This window comes from Lissotriton helveticus, chromosome 6, assembly GCF_964261635.1.
Source record: "Lissotriton helveticus chromosome 6, aLisHel1.1, whole genome shotgun sequence".
In the NCBI taxonomy this organism is placed as follows: Eukaryota; Metazoa; Chordata; class Amphibia; order Caudata; family Salamandridae; genus Lissotriton; species Lissotriton helveticus.
In genome coordinates this window covers 174,152,055-174,171,114 of record NC_136067.1, presented here as the reverse complement: position 1 = coordinate 174,171,114, position 19,060 = coordinate 174,152,055, and the positions used below count along the sequence as shown (strand labels likewise).

The following is a 19,060-nucleotide window of genomic DNA, read 5'->3' as shown; positions in this document are numbered from 1 at the left end:
ATGACCTTCGCCGGGAAGGGGAGCAGGGAGATGGGCCGGAAGTTCCTGAGGCCTTTGGGGTCCGCCTTGGGCTTCTTGAGGAGGGCGTTGATTCCGGCGTGCCTCCAGATTTACGGGAATGTCGCTATGTTGAAGGAGATGTTGATGACCTTCCGTAGATGGGGTGCGATGGTTGCATCTGCTTTGTTGAAAACGTGGTGTGGGCAGGGGTCTGACGGAGATCCTGAGTGGATGGAGTTCATGACCTTGCGTGTCTCGTCGTCGTTGACGTGGTACCAGGAGGTCAGCTGTATGGTGCAGGTGGTGTTCGGGATGTTGCGGTCTGTTGTGGTCGGGGTGGGTGAGGTGTTGAAGCTGTTGTGTATGTCAGTGATCTTGCGATGGAAGAAGGTGGCCAGTGAGTCACACAGATTTTGTGAGGGCGGGATGTTGTTGGTGTTGGCGCTGGGGTTGGAGAGCTCCTTCACTATGTTGAAGAGTTCTTTGCTGTCGTGTGCGTTGTTGTCCAGGCGGGTTTTGAAGGAAGATCTCTTGGCTGTTCTAATGAGGTGGTGATGTCTGTGGATGGCATCCTTGTGGGCTTCCTTGTGGGCTTCGCGGCTGTCTGGTGTGTGGTCGTGGAGCCATATCTTCTCCAGCTTCCGTCATGTATGTTTGGAGGTCTGGAGTTCTTCGGTGAACCAGGCGGCTTTCTTACTGGAGTGGTTGGCGGAGGGTGTCTTGAGTGGGACGAGGGTGTTGGTGCAGTCGTCGATCCACTATCTGTGGTTTCGGGTGGCGGCGTCTGTGTCGGTGGGGTCGGTGGGTGGGTTCTGGGCGAGGGTGGATCAGCTGGTCTTCAGTGACTTTGCCCCAGCAGCGGCGGGGGAGCTGTTGGGTGTGGTGGTGTGTGGTTGGTTTCTTGAAGGTGAAGTGGATGCAGCGGTGGTCGGTCCAGTGGAGTTCGGTGGTGTGGTTGAAGGCGATGTGGGTGCTTGTGGAGAAGACGGTGTCGAGCGTGTGGCTGGCGGTGTGGGTGGATTCGGTAATGAGTTGTCGGAGGCCGTGGTGGGCGAGGTTGTCGATCAAGGCGGCGGAGTTGGTGTCATTGTTGTTTTCGAGGTAGAAGTTCAGGTCCCCGAGGAGGTTGTAGTCCGTAGAGGCGAGTGCTTGGGTGCTGGGGAGGTCGGCGATGGAGTCGCTGAGGAGGGCCTGGGGACCGGGGGGTCTGTAGATGAGTGTTCCACTGAGAGTGGTATTGGGGTCGGTGTGGATCCGGAAGTGGAGGTGTTCGGCGGCACTGAGGCAGTCATCTGCGAGAGTGTGGACCTGGAGGGTGGATTTGTGGACGATGGCTATCCCTCCTCCAATACCGTTGGTGCGGTCTCTGCGGGAGATCTTGTAGCCGTCTGGGATTGCTATGGCAATGTCAGGTGCTGAGGAGTTGTTCCATCAGGTCTCGGTCAAGAAGGCAAAGTCTGGAGCGGCGGTGTCGAGCAGGTCCCAGAGCCCGACGACGTGTTTGCGTGCGGAGCGGATGTTGAGGAGTATGCAGCGGAGGTGGTTGGGTCCGGTCCTGGGAGGTTTGGTGGTTCTGTCGCATGTGAAGTTGGAGGTGTGGCAGGAGAAGGGTCCGTGGGTGCGTTTCGGGACGGCCTGGAAGCAGCGGTGGTCTCGTCCGTAGTTGAGGGCATGGAGGGTGTTGGCGTCGTATTGTAGCCTGGCATCTTGGCATGCACGAGGTCCAGGGGTTCTGGTGCTAGGCACGGTCCAGGTGCGGACTGGCGCAGATGGGCTTGCCTTTGGCGCCCCTTTGGCGCACAATCGGCGCGTCCGCTGCACGTCCGGGCAGCGGGCGCCATTTAAGGCGGGGAGGGAGGAGTAGCTGGGAGGCGGGTGTGTGGCAGCGAGGGGGCGTGGCCACAGGGGTCAGCGTCGGGAAAACCAGGGGTACAGAAAAGAAAAAGGGGTTGGGGGCGAGCTGGGCAGAAAAAAGGTCAGAACAGCGACACAATAATCAAAGAATGCACAAAATAAAAGCGAGGCGGAAATAAGTACAAGAACCTTTACACACCAGCAGAGAGCAGAGGCAGCGGGCACAGCGGCCTCGAACTCGCGCTCTGAGGCAGCGGCGAGTGGACAGTCAGGTGGAGGTGTGCGGCGGTAGGGGGGCGACCTGGCCTGCAAGCGAGTCAGGGGTCACCCCCACCATCGGACAATAACTGTCTTTTAAGGCGGGGAGGGAGGAGCAGCTGGGAGGCGGGAGCGGGGTGGCGAGGGGGCGTGGCTGCAGGGGTGAGCGGCGGGAAAACCAGGGGTACAGAAAAGAGAAAGGGGGTGGAGGGCAGAGCTTGGCATGAAAAAGGTCAGAACAGCGGCACAATAATCACAGAATGCACAAAATAAAAGAGAGGAGGAAATAAGTACAAGAACCTTTATACACCAGCGGCGAGCAGAGGCAGCGGGCACAGCGGCTGCGAACTCGCGCTCTGAGGCAGTGGCGAGTGGACAGTCAGGTGGAGCTGTGCGGCGGTAGGGGGGGCGACATGGCCTGCAAGCAGGTCAGGGGTCCCTTCAAGTTATTGCTGGGGCCAACCAATACCCTTATCTCGACCAACTGACCTTCAACTGTATGGGAGGGCATTATCAACAAGAAATAGGACCCAAAGAGAATTTAAAACTACTGCAGTCTTCATAACAACAGTTCTGTGTGATTCAATCCAATGTACACCATGTGCAAGATTATGCATTTACATTTTGGGGTTGACTAAGCCCTTATTAACCCCCCCTACTTGGCAAGTCCCAACTTTGAGGGTTGAAATTGATAACCATCTGCTGCACAGCAAGTTAATTATGGACCCTTGGAGAGAGTTAATGGGAAGGGGCAGGGTAGGATCTTTTGACCGATGGTACCCCCGACTGAATTAGCACCTTGTCATGACCCTCTCACCCATCAGAGGCATATGGCAAATTTGAGCTTTGTCATGCCTTCTGAGGACGTCAGGTGGATCTTTGCCAACCATGAGGTGTAGAGAGAAAATGTAAAAGAGGAAGCTTTCCCCTGCACACTGCAAAGTGAAACTCATTAAATCCGACCTGCAGCCCCTACCCAATCCAAACCTTAGACACTGTACCAACTCCCCAAGAGCTTGCGTGAGATTTTGGCAGACCCCCTTTCCCCAAGACACCCACTTTGCAACGTTATTTCAGTCTCTTGCTAAATGTAGTCATCATTCCACTGGCTATCTGTTTACTACAATGGTATATCCCACCCGATTCCTTTCACATTACAATCCTTTATTAGGTCGAGCGTAGCGAAGGGACCTCTAGTATACTTTAGTATACCTTGAAAATGGGACAGGGGAGGTGCACGCGCTTTCCCTCTCCGATTTCATCCAGGATTTGGGTGCGCGAACGCGCACGCACGTTCCGTCCCGCGCCGTGCACATGCGCGCGCATATACACAGACAGACACTCGCTCACACACACCCCCCCCCACAGTCACACACACACGCATACACACAGACTCCAAGACGCATACACACAGACTCCAAGACACATACACACACGCACGCACGCTCACACACATACACACATACACAGCCCCCCGCCGCCGCACGCGCGCGCACACACATGCCCACACATGCCCCCCGCCCTCGCAGCTCAGCAACAAGGCGAAGCCCCACTCACCGGCTTCCTTCGTGCGGCGGCTCTCTCATCGGCAGCAGGACTCTTCCTCCCTCCTTCGGCACCGGGGTGCAGGGTAGGCTCCTGCCTGCTCCGGTGCTCCAAACAATCGCGGCTCTTCCATGGGAGGCGGGGTAGGCTCCCGCCCTCCTACTTCCTGTTTCCGGTTGTCGCGCCCGGCCTGCCTGACTTCCTGGTCGCAGGCCGGCAGCGATGTTCAGTTTGTACCGGGCTGCGGCGGTGATGCGGGGGACACACACGAGGGGTAGGCTCCCTCCAGAATTTAATTACTTAAGAGTCAATTGGTCTGGGCACATTGAAGTGTATATCTTGTTAGCTTTGTTTTCGATGGTTGCGGGTGTTCTGGCCATGTTGCCTTGCTCGTTATTGTTTGTTTTGTAATGTTTATCAATTAAATGATTTTCGCCTTTGTACAGTACTGTACACGTCTTTCACCTTATGATTATGCACCGTAAAGGGAGTTGAAACCTCAGGTGCTTCGTAGAACAGATGTTACCAGAGGTACTTAGCTTCCATATTTACTGGCAACAGAGACTTTATTATTTAATGAGCGCACCCTGGGCAATCTTGAGAAGAGAACGAACTGTGCCCATGGCGAGCGTAGCCCAGGAGAGAGCACTGTTTTTTAATCACGCTGCTCCCTCGGGTTCTATCTTTCAAATGTATCTTTAAATGATACTGCTGAGCAACTCTTCATTTCAATGCTGGTTCACAGGAAGCTTTCTAATCAGTAAATTGTATATTTTATATAATATTTTTTAATGCTTAGTATTTTTTAACCAATTTGTACAAGGTTCCTATGGTGGGAGAGTATATACCTATACAACGGCACAAGGACTTGGACCCAGTGGTTTCCAGCAATGTCTAGGGTATTTTTGAGCGTGCATTCTAGCCACCCGGGGGTGCAGCCAGCAGGGCCAGGGCAGAGCGCCTGGGGCGGGCAGACTTCTACCGAAAGCAGGAGAGGCTCCTGCCCTCCGGCACTTCCATGCCCCCCACCCCTGCTGAGAGCTCCTGTGTTGCACTCGACCCAGGGGTGTCCAACGCAGCTCCAAGAGGGCGAGAAGCCTGGCAGACTTCTACCCAAAGCAGGAGAGGCTCCTACCCTCCGGCACTTCCCTGCCCCCCCCACCCTGCTGAGAGCTCCTGTGTTGCACTCGACCCAGGGGTGTCCAACGCAACTCCAAGAGGGCGAGAAGCATGGCAGACTTCTACCCAAAGCAGGAGAGGCTCCTACCCTCTGGCTCTTACCTGCCCCCCCCCCTCTGCTGGGAGTTCCTGTGTTGCACTCGACCCGGGGGCGAGAAGCATGGCAGACTTCTACCTAAAGCAGGAGAGGCTCCTACCCTCCGTCTCTTCCCTGCCCCCCCCTGCTGGGAGCTCCTGTGTTGCACTCGACCCAGAGGTGTCCAATGCAGCTCCAAGAGGGCGAGAAGCATGGCAGACTTCTACCCAAAGCAGGAGAGGCTCCTACCATCCGGCTCTTCCCTGCCCCCCCTGCTGGGAGCTCCTGTGTTGCACTCGACCCAGGGGTGTCCAACGCAGCTCCAAGAGGGCGAGAAGCATGGCAAACTTCTACTCAAAGCAGGAGAGGCTCCTACCCTCCGGCACTTCCTTGACCCCCTCCTGCTGAGAGCTCCTGTGTTGCACTCGACCCAGGGATGTCCAATGCAGCTCCAAGAGGGCGAAAAGCATGGCACACTTCTACCCAAAGCAGGAGAGGCTCCTACCCTCCGGCTCTTACCTGCACCCCCCCTGCTGGGAGTTCCTGTGTTGGACTCGACCCAGAGGTGTCCAACGCAGCTCCAAGAGGGAGAGAAGCATGGCAGACTTCTACCGAAAGCAGGAGAGGCTCCTGCCCTCCGGCACTTCCATGCCCCCCACCCCTGCTGAGAGCTCCTGTGTTGCACTCGACCCAGGGGTGTCCAACGCAGCTCCAAGAGGGCGAGAAGCCTGGCAGACTTCTACCCAAAGCAGGAGAGGCTCCTACCCTCCGGCACTTCCCTGCCCCCCCCCCCTGCTGAGAGCTCCTGTGTTGCACTCGACCCAGGGGTGTCCAACGCAACTCCAAGAGGGCGAGAAGCATGGCAGACTTCTACCCAAAGCAGGAGAGGCTCCTACCCTCTGGCTCTTACCTGCCCCCCCCCCCCCTCTGCTGGGAGTTCCTGTGTTGCACTCGACCCGGGGGCGAGAAGCATGGCAGACTTCTACCCAAAGCAGGAGAGGCTCCTACCCTCCGTCTCTTCCCTGCCCCCCCCTGCTGGGAGCTCCTGTGTTGCACTCGACCCAGAGGTGTCCAATGCAGCTCCAAGAGGGCGAGAAGCATGACAGACTTCTACCCAAAGCAGGAGAGGCTCCTACCATCCGGCTCTTCCCTGCCCCCCCTGCTGGGAGCTCCTGTGTTGCACTCGACCCAGGGGTGTCCAACGCAGCTCCAAGAGGGCGAGAAGCATGGCAAACTTCTACTCAAAGCAGGAGAGGCTCCTACCCTCCGGCACTTCCTTGACCCCCTCCTGCTGAGAGCTCCTGTGTTGCACTCGACCCAGGGATGTCCAATGCAGCTCCAAGAGGGCGAAAAGCATGGCACACTTCTACCCAAAGCAGGAGAGGCTCCTACCCTCCGGCTCTTACCTGCACCCCCCCTGCTGGGAGTTCCTGTGTTGGACTCGACCCAGGGGTGTCCAACGCAGCTCCAAGAGGGAGAGAAGCATGGCAGACTTCTACCCAAAGCAGGAGAGGCTCCTACCCTCCGGCACTTCCCTGCCCCCCCCCACCCCTGCTGAGAGCTCCTGTGTTGCACTCGACCCAGGGGTGTCCAACGCAGCTCCAGGAGGGCGAGAAGCATGGCAAACTTCTACCCAAAGCAGGAGAGGCTCCTACCCTCCGGCTCTTACCTGCCCCCCCAGCCCCCGGCTGGGAGCTCCTGTGTTGCACTCGAGCCAGGGGTGTCCAACGCAGCTCCAAGAGGGCGAGAAGCATGGCAGACTTCTACCCAAAGCAGGAGAGGCTCCTACCCTCCGGCACTTCCCTGCCCCTCCCTGCTGGGAGCTCCTGTGTTGCACTCGACCCAGGGGTGTCCAGCGCAGCTCCAAGAGGGCGAGAAGCATGGCAGACTTCTACCTAAAGCAGGAGAGGCTCCTACCCTCCGTCTCTTCCCTGCCCCCCTTGCTGGGAGCTCCTGTGTTGCACTCGACCCAGGGGTGTCCAATGCAGCTCCAAGAGGGCGAGAAGCATGGCAGACTTCAATGCTATTAAAACAGAGACTTTTAAGGTCGTTCCTGAGCAGCGCATGTGCTGCTCTTCGAAGCACGATGTATTTAGGTATGGACTTGTTAAGATAAGCTTGCAGTTTTGTCCTATAGCTGAAGGTTGGTAGGTTGGGGAAGTAGTGTCTGGGGCGTCCTTTAAACAAGCATTTGCAATGCAATAGGTCTCATTTTTGCGAGAGTTTAACCTTTTCCATGCTCATGACGAGCTGAGCTCGTCATGAGGCACGGTGCTCCGGTGCTCATGACGAGCTCAGCTCGTCATGGGCCATGGAACGCTCAGGTGCGGGGAGAATTCCCCTGCTGTGCTGAGCGTTCCACTGGAACCAATGCACCTATGACGAGCTGAACTCGTCATGAGCACAGGAGCACTGTAGCTCATGACGAGCTCAGCTCGTCATGAGCATGGGAGCGCTGTGCGCGCCCCCCTCTCCCCCAGCACAGCGGGGGAATTACCCCCGCAGCGAAGGGGCTAAGCTATTAGCATTGTAAATGTTTAAAAACAAAAACATAAATAAAAGGCATTGCCATTTACAATGCCAATAGCTCTAACTTTAATAATGCGAGACCTATTGCATTGCAAATGCTTGTTTATCAAGCAATTGAGCTGAACTGTGCCGCTGGGATGCGTAGGGGTGAAGGCCGTCATTTCCAGTCAGTGAGCCTCGGGCATCATGTAAGTGCTCTGCATTGAATTTAGAAGGTTGTTTGTTTCTTTGGTATTGTGTACTCTGTTTAGGCCTGCTCGACAGGTTCACTTTTATTTCATAAGTCTCCTATGTTAATCGTAGATTTAAACAGCTGACCACATTACCTACAATTTCTATCCCCTTAATACTGCGGCGCTCTGATTCATCCCAGCCCCCAGAAGGATGGTGTGGGGTCGTACCCCACCACGTATGTTACACCTGAGGCAAACACAATGCCAGTACACTGATCACATCAACAATGCCAGCATAGAGCATGCTGCGCTTGGTCAAATAATCGCTAGCAACTGGGACAAGCATTGAAAATGCAATAGGTCTTGCCTTTGATTAAGTTAAATCCATTTGCTTAGCTAATGGTGTTGTATTGCAGCTTTGCATTATTTAGTATATATTTGTGATATGTGCATATATATGCATATATGTATATGTCTATAAATACATATATCTATATATGCATATATACATATGCATAGATATATGCATATATATTCCCTACTGGGGGTCACCAGTAGGTAGTTATAGTTTGGACCTATTTCCCATAGGAAATCAGCAACATTCTATTTGCAATAACTTTGGCGGTCGACGAATCTTCGCAAAATTTTCAAAACTCATAGCCACCTCCGGTCCGCTTCTATCCTGAAAGTCTCGGGGTGATTCGTCAAGCGGGGGCCAAGAAAAAAGGGGGTCGCAAAACATGTTTTCCCCATGCAATTTTCCATAGGAACCTTTAGCCGCAGCTACAGCTCGAATTGCTGAATGGAATTACACCAAATTTGGCAAAGAGTTAGCTCTCGGTTCAGACTCGTGCCTTTTTGTTAAATGGTGTAAATCCGTTCAGTAGTTGCTGAGAAAATCAAAAGTAAAATCACTTATATATCTATGGCGCAGTGGATCTGAGCACCCTGTGCGCACACTGAGCACACCCTCCCGATCACGAGCTGAATGCTAATTGGCTGTCAACTGGCTGTCAACACTCCAAACCAGGAAGTGTTGGCAGCCATTTTGTACCTCGGTAGAACTGAGGCACAAGAAATCAGTGCAACAAGTTTGCAAAACGTAAAAAGGGTGGCAGGGAGAAACTCCCTGACCCCCTACACCTGGTCAGGGGGTCCCACAAGGACCCGCAAGGCAAAACATTTTTTTAAAACGGCAAAATCTGCGCAGGGTGTGTGGATCCTGCAGTGAAAAAAAAAAGCGAAGCACAGGCTCTTTAATAATTAACCCACGGGGTGGCCAAATCCCGTGGGGCAAAAATATTTAATGTAATGGGGGTCCAGAGGGCCCCCGCTGCCCTGGGGACCGCCACACCCCGGGGCTTTTATGAAATATGTGTGGGGGGGGGCTCACAGTCCCCTAGCCCCGGGGACCGCCACCCCTCTGGGCTACAAAATAGATGGGGGGAAGGGGCTCAAAGGCCCCTCAACCTGCTCTCTCTATCAAAATGCAAACCTGATTGCTTTTCCACAAGGGGAGCTGTATGGCATGCCAGGGTCGTCGGCTCATCGAACTGCAGTGCTTAATTTGTGCCGGTGCTTGCCGGTGCTTAGCAATGGGTTTTAAGCCCACCCTGTTCCTCCTTGACTGCATTGAATCGTCAAGTGTTGCCTCCCGAGTGGGACCAATGCAGAGCAGTGTCCACACATTTCACTCCCCCAGCTTATTGCGCTGCTGCAGCACTTAGTCGACTAAAAAAGCAAGTAGAGCTGGTAAAGAGTCAGCCAGGGTATTACACCTCCCGTCATACAACTCAGTATTGAAAAAGGCATAAAGTGGAATGAAGAATAGGCAGAATTTAGGATCGGACTGGGACAGAAAATATGCTCAGGCACCAAAGTAAAAGTTGCCTGTGATAGCAAATACTTGTTCGACTACTTGAAGCGAGAGGAAGAAAACTCATATCGCTGTAATAGAGGGGATGCGGATGGTGAAAATGGAGAGAAAAAAAAGCGAGGTCTCACCCGTTTTTTTAATTGAGGCCTCTGGTGGGTAATGTTCCTTGGCCAACAATTATTTTATTGCGGGGTCTCTGTAGGATTGGGGATCTTAATCTCACATGTGAATTGGGCGCGGAAGGGCACAGATACATTTTATAGTCTATGAGAGGGCCACCTTCCCGGGTATTGTTTACTAATTGTTCGGGGGTTGGAGGCCAACTTAAGTCCGGGGATCACCATACTCTGTGTCTTTATTTAAATATGCAGGATGGGCCTCGGCAGTCCCTGAGACCTCGGTGGTCCTAGGCAGTGCCTTATTTGTTCTGTAATCACATGGGCAGTACTTATGCTGTTATAAAGTGATATACTCATAGAACTATTTTTTTGTGTTGAAATATTTTATTGAATTATACAATAAAATACATAATAAATATCAATTTCATAAAAAAGTAGATCAGTGACAAATACAGAATAAATATTGTGATGAGAAATAGAAGCGGATAAGCATAATAAATAAGATAAATAAGAAATCATTGTGTATAAATATTGAAATATAAATAAATAAAAAGGTAAATTAGTAAATGTATACATATTAGTAGAAACAAGGAAAAAAGATTAACAGTATATACTCTATAACCTATTATAATAAATTACAATACACAAAATGTATTAATACATCTTACATTCAAGTAAAAATAGTAATAGCTTAATAGAGATAATACGATTGATAAAATTAGGTTACACAAGATTAAAAGAAGATAAAAAGCTGATATGAAAAATGAAAGGGAAAGAAAAGAAGATAAGGAAAATGAGGCAAGATAGAGCGAGAGTAAGAGGGGGGAAGACAAAGGGTAAGAACATGAAATAGTGAAGGAGAAGAATATCAAATAATGAATTAAGTAATAGAATTATTTACATTAGAGGACAGAATTGAGTTGGGATCATCATTAATTTTAGTCTCCAAAAAGGGAGACCAAGTTTGAAGAAAAAGGTTAACTTGGTCCTGGAGAATGTAGATTGTGCTCTCATGTAGGGTAGTCTGCATCATTGCCACCAACCATTCTTCCTGAGAGGGAGCAGATGGGGACTTCCAGTGGCATAAAATGCAAATCATGGCTGTAGCTAATGCAGTGTGAAGAAGACAAATTTGTGGCTTTGAAAGTTTTGGAAAACCACGGAAATCATGTACATTAATGGTGGCTGATGTAAGTGGTAAAGATAATGACATTGTAGAGTTCAGGGTTTTGCCAACGAAGGTCCAAAAGGACCTGGTTTGTGGACATTCACAAATGATATGGGCTATGTCACAACAAGGATTAGAACATCTCCAGCAAGCAGTGTGCGATAGTAGACCAGCCTTATGTAATTTAAGCGGTGACCAGTGCCAATCATGAAGAATTTTAAAGATGCAGAATTTAAGCCGCGCTTCACAAACTCCTTTGTGTAGCCCTTCCAGTATTTGGTCCCATTCAGAAGTCGTATATGAAATAGATAAACGGGATTGCCATTTATTCCGAAGAGTATGGGAAAGAGACTGTGAAAAAAGAGGGAGCAGAAAGGTTTTATAAAGACCAGAGGTCACACCCTTAAACTTCCCCATATATGTAGATAAGATAATATTGGAGAAACCTGAAGCAACCAGGGGGGGATCCCAAGTGTTTCTTCAGACATTGTTGAAGTTGAGAGTATTTAGAGGAGTGTTGTATTGGAAGATTAAATTCCTCGCAAAGTTGGAAGAAAGTTTTAAAATCTCCATCATGAAGAAGTTGATTTGGTAAATAAATGCCGGCTTCTTGCCATAAAGGCCAGGCTAAAGTGCGACCGTTGATATAGATGGCTGTGTTATTCCATAGGGGAGCTTTAATATGAATTCGCGCATTTGAACTTAGTATGCGATGACCCCTCTGCCAAGATCTGTGCATGGCTGATAAGATCGAATTTTTAGGGTCAGAAGAGCTAGTACCACTACCATATAGAAGAAATAGACCTGAATCCTGAGATAGAAGATGACGTTCGGCAGTGACCCATTGCGGAATGTCTTTAGATCCTGGCAGAAAATAAGAGAGTTGGGAAATGTGTAAGGCAAGTGAATAGTCTTCGATGGATGATAGACCCATACCTCCATATAACTGGTAGGCCTTTAGTTTAGCCGCAGCAAGAAGCGGTTTAGCTGAGCCCTAAATAAGGAGCTTAATCTTGGAATCTATTGATGTAAGGGTAGCTAAAGGAATTTGGAGGGGAAGCATACCTAAAACATAAATGAATCTTGGTAAAGTAACTATTTTGATAGCTTGAACTCTACCCCGAAGAGATAGTCCTAAAGCTTTCCACTTATCAAAATCCCTCTGAATTTGAGTAAAAAAAGGAGCTAAGTTATCCGCAACCATATTTTCCAAACCTCTATTGACTCCAATTCCTAGGTATTTAAGATGTGAAGATTGCCAGTGAAAAGGGACTCCATAAATTCCTGATTTTGTAGTGCCAACCGAAATAGGTAATGCTTCGCTTTTGTCCCAGTTTATTTTATAACCGGAAAAGGAGGAAAAAACATTAATAATTTGAAGGAGGGCTGGGAGAGATCGGGGAAGATTAGTAAGAGTGAGAAGAATATCATCTGCATATCAGTAAATTTTAGAATGCCCAATTGGGAGGGGGACCCGTATAATATCCTCAGATTGTCGAATTGCAACAGCAAGAGGTTCCATTGCTAAGAGAAAGAGAAGAGGGGATAACGGGCAAACTTGGCATGTACCTCTCCGAATTGGGAATGAGGTAGATAAAAAACCTCCACAATTTACTTGAGCTAAGGAGTTATCAGACAATAAATGCACTTTATCATTAAATTGGTCACCTAACCCAAATCTGTGCATTGTTGTAAAGAGATATTCCCACTCATTGCGGTCAAACGCTTTTTCTGCATCAAGCGAAAGGGCCGAAGTGTCTTCTGAAAGATGTTTAGCAGACCATAGTGTATGGGCCAGTGTACGGAGATGATTCCGAGAGGAACGACCCGGAACAAAACCCACTTGAGAATTATATATCAAGGAGGGCAGTACTTTTTGGAGACAGGTGCTAAAATGCTAGCTAAAATCTTAATATCAGAATTCAATAAGGAGATAGGACGATAGCAACCACATAAAAGAGGGTCTTTGCCAGGTTTGGGTAAAACGGCTATAATTGCCTTATTAGAAAGGGATCCCAATGATGATTCTTTATCAGCCTCAAGAAATGCAGCATGCAAAGTATCAATCACATTCTGTTCTGTCCATCTATAAAATTCAGCAGGAAAACCATCCTCTCCAGTCGACTAAAAAAGCAAGTAGAGCTGGTAAACAGTCAGCCAGGGTATTACACCTCCCGTCATACAACTCAGTATTGAAAAAGGCATAAAGTGGAATGAAGAATAGGCCGAATTTAGGATCGGGCTGGGACAGAAAATATGTGCAGGCACCAAAGTAAAAGTTGCCTGTGATAGCAAATACTTGTTCGACTACTTGAAGCGAGAGAAGGAAAACTCATATCGCTGTAAGAGAGGGGATATGGATGGTAAAAATGGAGAGAAAAAAAAAGCGAGGTCTCACCCATTCTTTTAAATGAGCCTCTGGTGGGTAGTGTTCCGTGGCCAATCCATTATTGTATTGCGGGGTCTCTGTAGGATCGGGGATCTTAATCTCACATGTGAATTGGGCGCGGAAGGGCACAGAGACATTTTATAGTCTATGAGAGGGCCACCTTCCCGGATATTGTTTACTAATTGTTAGGGGGTTGGAGGCCAACTTAAGTCCGGGGATCACCATACTCCGTGTCTTTATTTAAATATGCAGGGTGGGCCTCAGCAGTACCTGAGGCCTCGGTGGTCCTAGGCAGTGCCTTATTTGTTCAGTAATCACACGGGCAGCACTTGTGCTGTTATAAAGTGATACACTCATTAGAATTTTTTTTGTGTTGAAATGTTTTATTGAAATATACAATAAAATACATAATAAATATCAATTTCATAAAACAGTAGATCAGTGACAAATAGAGAATAAATATTGTGATGAGAAATAGAAGCGGATAAGCGTAATAAATAAGATAAATAAGAAATCATTGTTTATAAATATTGAAATATAAATAAATAAATAGGTAAATGAGTGAATGTATACATATTAGTAGAAACAAGGAAAAAAGATTAACAGTATATACTCTATAACCTAATATAATAAATTGCAATACATAAAATGTATTAATACATCTTACATTCAAGTAAAAATTGTAATAGCTTAATAGAGATTCTAAGATTGATAAAATTAGGTTACACAAGATTAAAAGAAGGTAAAAAGCTGATATGAAAAATGAAAGGGAAAGAAAATAAGATAAGGAAAATGAGGCAAGATAGAGCCAGAGTAAGAGGAAGGGAGAGAAAGGGTAAGAAAATGAAATAGTGAGGGAGAAGAATATCAAATAATGAATTAAGTAATAGTATTATTTACATTAGAAGACAGAGTTGAGTTGGGATCATCATTAATTTTAGTTTCCAAAAAGGGAGGCCAAGTTTGAAAAAAAAGGTTAATTTGGTCCTGGAGAATGTAGATAGTACTCTCATGTAGGGTCGTCTGCATCATTGCCACCAACCATTCTTCCTGAGAGGGCGCAGATGGGGACTTCCAGTGGCGTAAAATGCAACTCTTGGCTGTAGCTAATGCAGTGTGAAGAAGACAAATTTGTTGTTGATAATCTTTATTCAGTAAAAAATTCTCACCATAAAAGAATACATTTTATACAGTAAAACATTAATAAAACTATCAACTATAAAATTCCCTTGTTAAAAAAGTTCAAGCCTACACATTATACAGTACATTGGGTGGTTATTTTGAGACCCCAGTCAAACATCTTCATCAATACATTATTACATAATGGTTAGAATGACTTCAAATCCATCCAGTCATCATCATAGCGTCCTGCCAATAGGGCCTACTAGCAATTTGGCGAGGTGGAGTTTAGCTTCATCCTCCTAGTACGAGTCGGCCATGCACTGCTCAAATATTTAGCCACCCCGCATACCATGGCAGAGGATGTCGGGTCAGTGGTGAGCACTCGTAAGGCCATTCTATGGCACCTCAAACCCAACCCCAAGCATACCGGTTTCAACCAGGCCTTCCTGGCAACTTTATAAGCGGGGTAGGCAAATAGTAAATGCGCCACAGACTCCTTTGGAGCCGCGCACCCGGGACAGGGGCGCGGAGGACCACCAGCGTTAGACCACCCCACGGTGAACTCATGCACCGGAAGAGTCCCATACCTGAGTTTTAAATATAGGGCTCTGTCCAGAGGCTTGGCTATGAGGTCAAGAAAGGGTTCCAACTTTCTAGACCATTTAAATTCTAAAAACCGCTCAGTAAGTAAACCCCCAACCCCACTGCGTGTTGCCTCTGCCTAAACCCAGTCCCAGTATAACTTCTTGATCACCGGTTTGGGGGGTGGCATTTGACTCACCCACACATCTCTCAGTCCCAATTGCACCACCAACTGCCTCACGTTGCTCAGCCACCCGATTTTATTACCGATGTCGAGCAGTATTAGTTCGTCCAGCCCAGCAGCATATTTGGCAAGCTCCCTAGTCCTTCGCAACCGTGCCCAAAACAATAGTGGGCGCAGCCGCACTAGATCTTTGAAAAATCGCCTGCCCAGATCTAGCCGCAATGGAATTAGCGGGGTAGAAACAGGAAGAGTCACCACGTCCCTCAAAAACTTGTTTTCCGCTACGACTAGCTCAGAAACATTTTCAAACCCCCACAGCTCGGAGCCATATAATGCGGCCGGGAGTATCTGGCCCTCATAGATTGCCATGACCGGTGCCACAGGTTTACTCGTTGACTCCCGATGCTCCCTCAGGGTCACCCCTGATACTCTTTTATGGGCAAGTAATATTTTAGCCAGGTGGTCCTTCCAATTCATCCGACTATTTATCCGCACCCCCAAATAGTCGAATGAATCAACCAACTCCAAAGGTGCCCCATTGAGCGTAAGATTATTTCTGAATCTTTTGGAGGGTGAGAGAGCCATGAGCTTGGTTTTCGAGGTGTTAATAGTGAGTCCTCTATCTGAACAAAAGGTGCTGAATCGGTGCAGGAGCTTTTGAAGTCCCACCAGGGATTTAGAGATCAGTATGGTGTCATCCGCGAAGAGTAGAGTGGGGATTCTTTCCCCCGCCAGGGATGGTGCATCCGCCTCTTCCTCTCTCAGATGATCCACCACTCCATTCACAAACAAAGAGAAGAGGGTCGGGGCCATAACACATCCCTGGCGTACTCCCCTCCTCACGGGCACCCTGTCCGTCAGCTGGCCCTGGGTGCCCCATCTGATCCTCGCATAATTCCCCTCGTGGAGCCTTTCAATAAAACTCAAAAGGGAACCGGGGAATCCCATCTTCTCCAGAGTCTCCCACAGCTTAACTCTAGGGACCAGGTCAAAAGCCGTCTTGAGATCTATGAAAGCCATGTAAAGGCTACCCCTTTTGATGGTAACAGACTTCCAATAGATGACAAAAAAGCGAAAGACCTGGTCCATCGTACCCACCTTCTGGCGGAATCCTGCTTGGAGGTGGGAGAGGATTTGTTCCTCTTCCATCCATGCTCCAACCCTTGAGATGATGACCCTGCCGACCACTTTCTGAATTACGTCTATCAGACTGATAGGTCTGTAGTTGGCAGGGTCCTCTCTAGCCCCCTTTTTGAACACAGTGACAACCTCTGCCCCCTTCCAAGAGTCTGGCACGGGATGACCCCTGGCAATTAGATTCATTATAATGGCGATTAATTCGGCCCAAACCCTCGGTTCCTCGATCAGAAGATCCCCCGGAATCCCATCCGGGCCAGCCGCCTTCTTCGGGGTCAGCTGCCTGATGGCCACTACTACTTCCGAGGGCGAGAATGGATCCTCGAGCTCCCCTATAAATTCCCCTTCTCCACCCCTAACTGCCGTTGGACAAGAGGGGACTTCAGTTCCACCATATAGTGCCGAAAAGTGGTCAAACAATTGCTGGCTTGTTATGTGGGCGGCTAAAGGCCGAGCGCTCTGCAGCCTAGCTTTATTAATAAGGTCCCAGAATAATCTTGAATTCCTCATCCTGGCTGCACAATTTAGGTCCTGCCAATGTTGTTCCTCCCACTCTCGTTTGGCCAGTGCCATTACCCTTGAGTAGTCCTTCCTAGCCGCTCTAACTAGTAAGGGATCTTTTTTAAGTAGGGCAGCTGTTAACTCTTTCCTTTTTCCCTTGCACTGAGCCGAATACCAGGGATTACTAGAGATGGGAGGTGCATTATTAATTCTATGGCTTTTCCCTTTAGATAAAAAGTATTGGCTTACTTGCTCTACTGTGGTTTTGTAGGCTGTGTCAAAGGCGATGGGCGCTCCGAGGCACTTCCCATTCCCTGTTCCCATAGCGCCAGGTCCAGAGTCAGATCTACCACAAGAGCTTTTATGCTCCCAAGTTGATCTTCCTGCAAATGGGCCTTGTCCCATTTCAACCTACGGTTACTATTGTAAGGGACAACCTCTTTGGTTAACCTCAGGGGAGCACTCGTCCTCCTACCCTTGGGGTTACCCCACCTAAACTTACTGCAGAGGGGGTTGTGGTCACTATCCTGAGTAGCCACCACCTCCATATCTATTAGATCTTTCCACAATCTAACGTCCAGTAAGATGTAATCAATTCTGGACGGACCATTAAGCCTGTTGAAGGTCATTGCACCAGCGCTATCGGACATAGTCCTACCGTTGAGTGCTCTTAGATTGTGTTCCCTTGTGAGGGCATTGATTTGTATTGCCCTTGCTGACCATTTTCGAATAGGAGGTAGTGACAAGGGTGGGATGGACCATCTAGAATCTTCCTCCTCAGTGCCCAAAGGATCGTCCCCAGAAAGGGGTTCGTACGTGCAATTAAAATCCCCGCCTACTATAATTTTAGCAGATGGGGGGCACTTAGCTAATGCTGACTCTAAGCTCGTTAGAGTCACTGAGGAAGTGTCCCCCGGTGCCCCTCTGGCGTAAACATTAAACAATTCGAGCCTACTCCCCTCAATATATCCCTTAGAGAGGTGTAGAACATCACTACACTCTGAATCATGAATGGCGACATCCCAATCCAGATCAATTTTAATCCAAACCGATAGTCCTCCCGCTGGTCTACCCTTCCCTCTGCTTACTGCTGGAGAAAAATATGTGGTATAGCCAGATTTGTGTAGTGGGAGCAGGCTCCAAGTTTCCTGGAACAGGCAAACATCAAACTTCTCAATGAACGTGTGCCATTCTGGTAGGCCCATCTTCCTTTTTAGCCCTGCCACGTTCCAAGATAACAGGTGTACTATCCTGTGACCCATAGGAACTATACCAGAGACCCCCATGCTCCCACCCCTTCCCCCCTCTTTGGGCATGGGAGTGGCGTCCACACAGATAGATGGCTTGAGGGATGCAATGCTACCATCTATGATGTCTGTACACAATACATCCGAAGAGACTCTGGTAATACTGCTATCCATATTTTGGGCTACTAAGGGGCCCACCTGTCTGTTGTCTTTACGTCTTGCCACCCTTAGTGCCTCAGAATCTGTGCCCTTTGAATTAGCCGCACTTGATCGGCCACGCCTCTCCCCCTTAGACTGTAGACATCAGTCGCAGTCTTCCATACCGGATAGCAGCGAGAACCTGTTGCTTGTCTCCAGAGGGGTAAAGGGTCTCAAGTGCTCCATTCTGCTGTTGCTATTTCTGTTGTGTCTCTGGGGTGCCGTAATCCAGCCAAAGGGGTCAACCGCCTGGGCGGGGTACTGGCCAGGCGGAGCATACCTATTACTGTATAGTGGCGGGGGATTGGGTCTGGGGGGGTAAAGCCCACTTACGTGGGTTTGGGGAAGCACCACTGATCTAGGGTAGAAGTATGTCAGAGCCCGAGGGATAATGCAGTTGTCTCCATTTCCAGTGGGCCAATTTAATATATAGTCCATTGCCCACGGGTCTCTAAAATTAACCACCACCAGGTCGCCCTCAATATCTTTACCTCTGCTACCCAACCAATTGAGCCGCCTGACATGCACTATGTCCCCATCGATGTTATGTGGAATGGGCCTATAAGTACTCAGCCAGTGTATGATCTATTTTTCAATTGAGCGTAGCCCTCCCTCTTGTTATCTGCTAACGGCGGAACCCCTGTCAAGACGACCACAAAGGGCACCGCTTGTGGAGGTATCTCCACTTGTGGCCCCTTGGTCACTTTAGCTCTAATGTATCTGACGCTTCCCCGTTCCTCCCGCTTATTTCCTGTGGGGGCCATTAACGGTCCCCCTTGGGAATCACCCACTGACCCTGCTACTGGGATATTTATATGCTTTGAAGGGTGCGGTTTTTGATAGATGGAACCAGCCCTACCATGGGGTTGTGGCTTCGATTTGGGGGGCTGGGGTGGAGCAATAGGAGCATTGGTAGAGGATAG

At 49.1% G+C, this 19,060-nt stretch overlaps 1 protein-coding gene across 1 annotated transcript in view; it reads left to right on the top strand.

The window, feature by feature from the left end:
* Positions 1-3,880: 3,880 nt before the first annotated feature.
* The window catches only part of LOC144761269 (uncharacterized), a 213,902-nt gene continuing 198,722 nt past the window's right edge, over positions 3,881-19,060 (top strand). Inside the window, exon 1 of the mRNA XM_078646718.1 lies at positions 3,881-3,931. Within this exon, the coding sequence (XP_078502844.1) occupies positions 3,910-3,931 (22 nt within the window). The 5' untranslated portion in view covers positions 3,881-3,909. The remainder of the gene's footprint in view (positions 3,932-19,060) is intronic.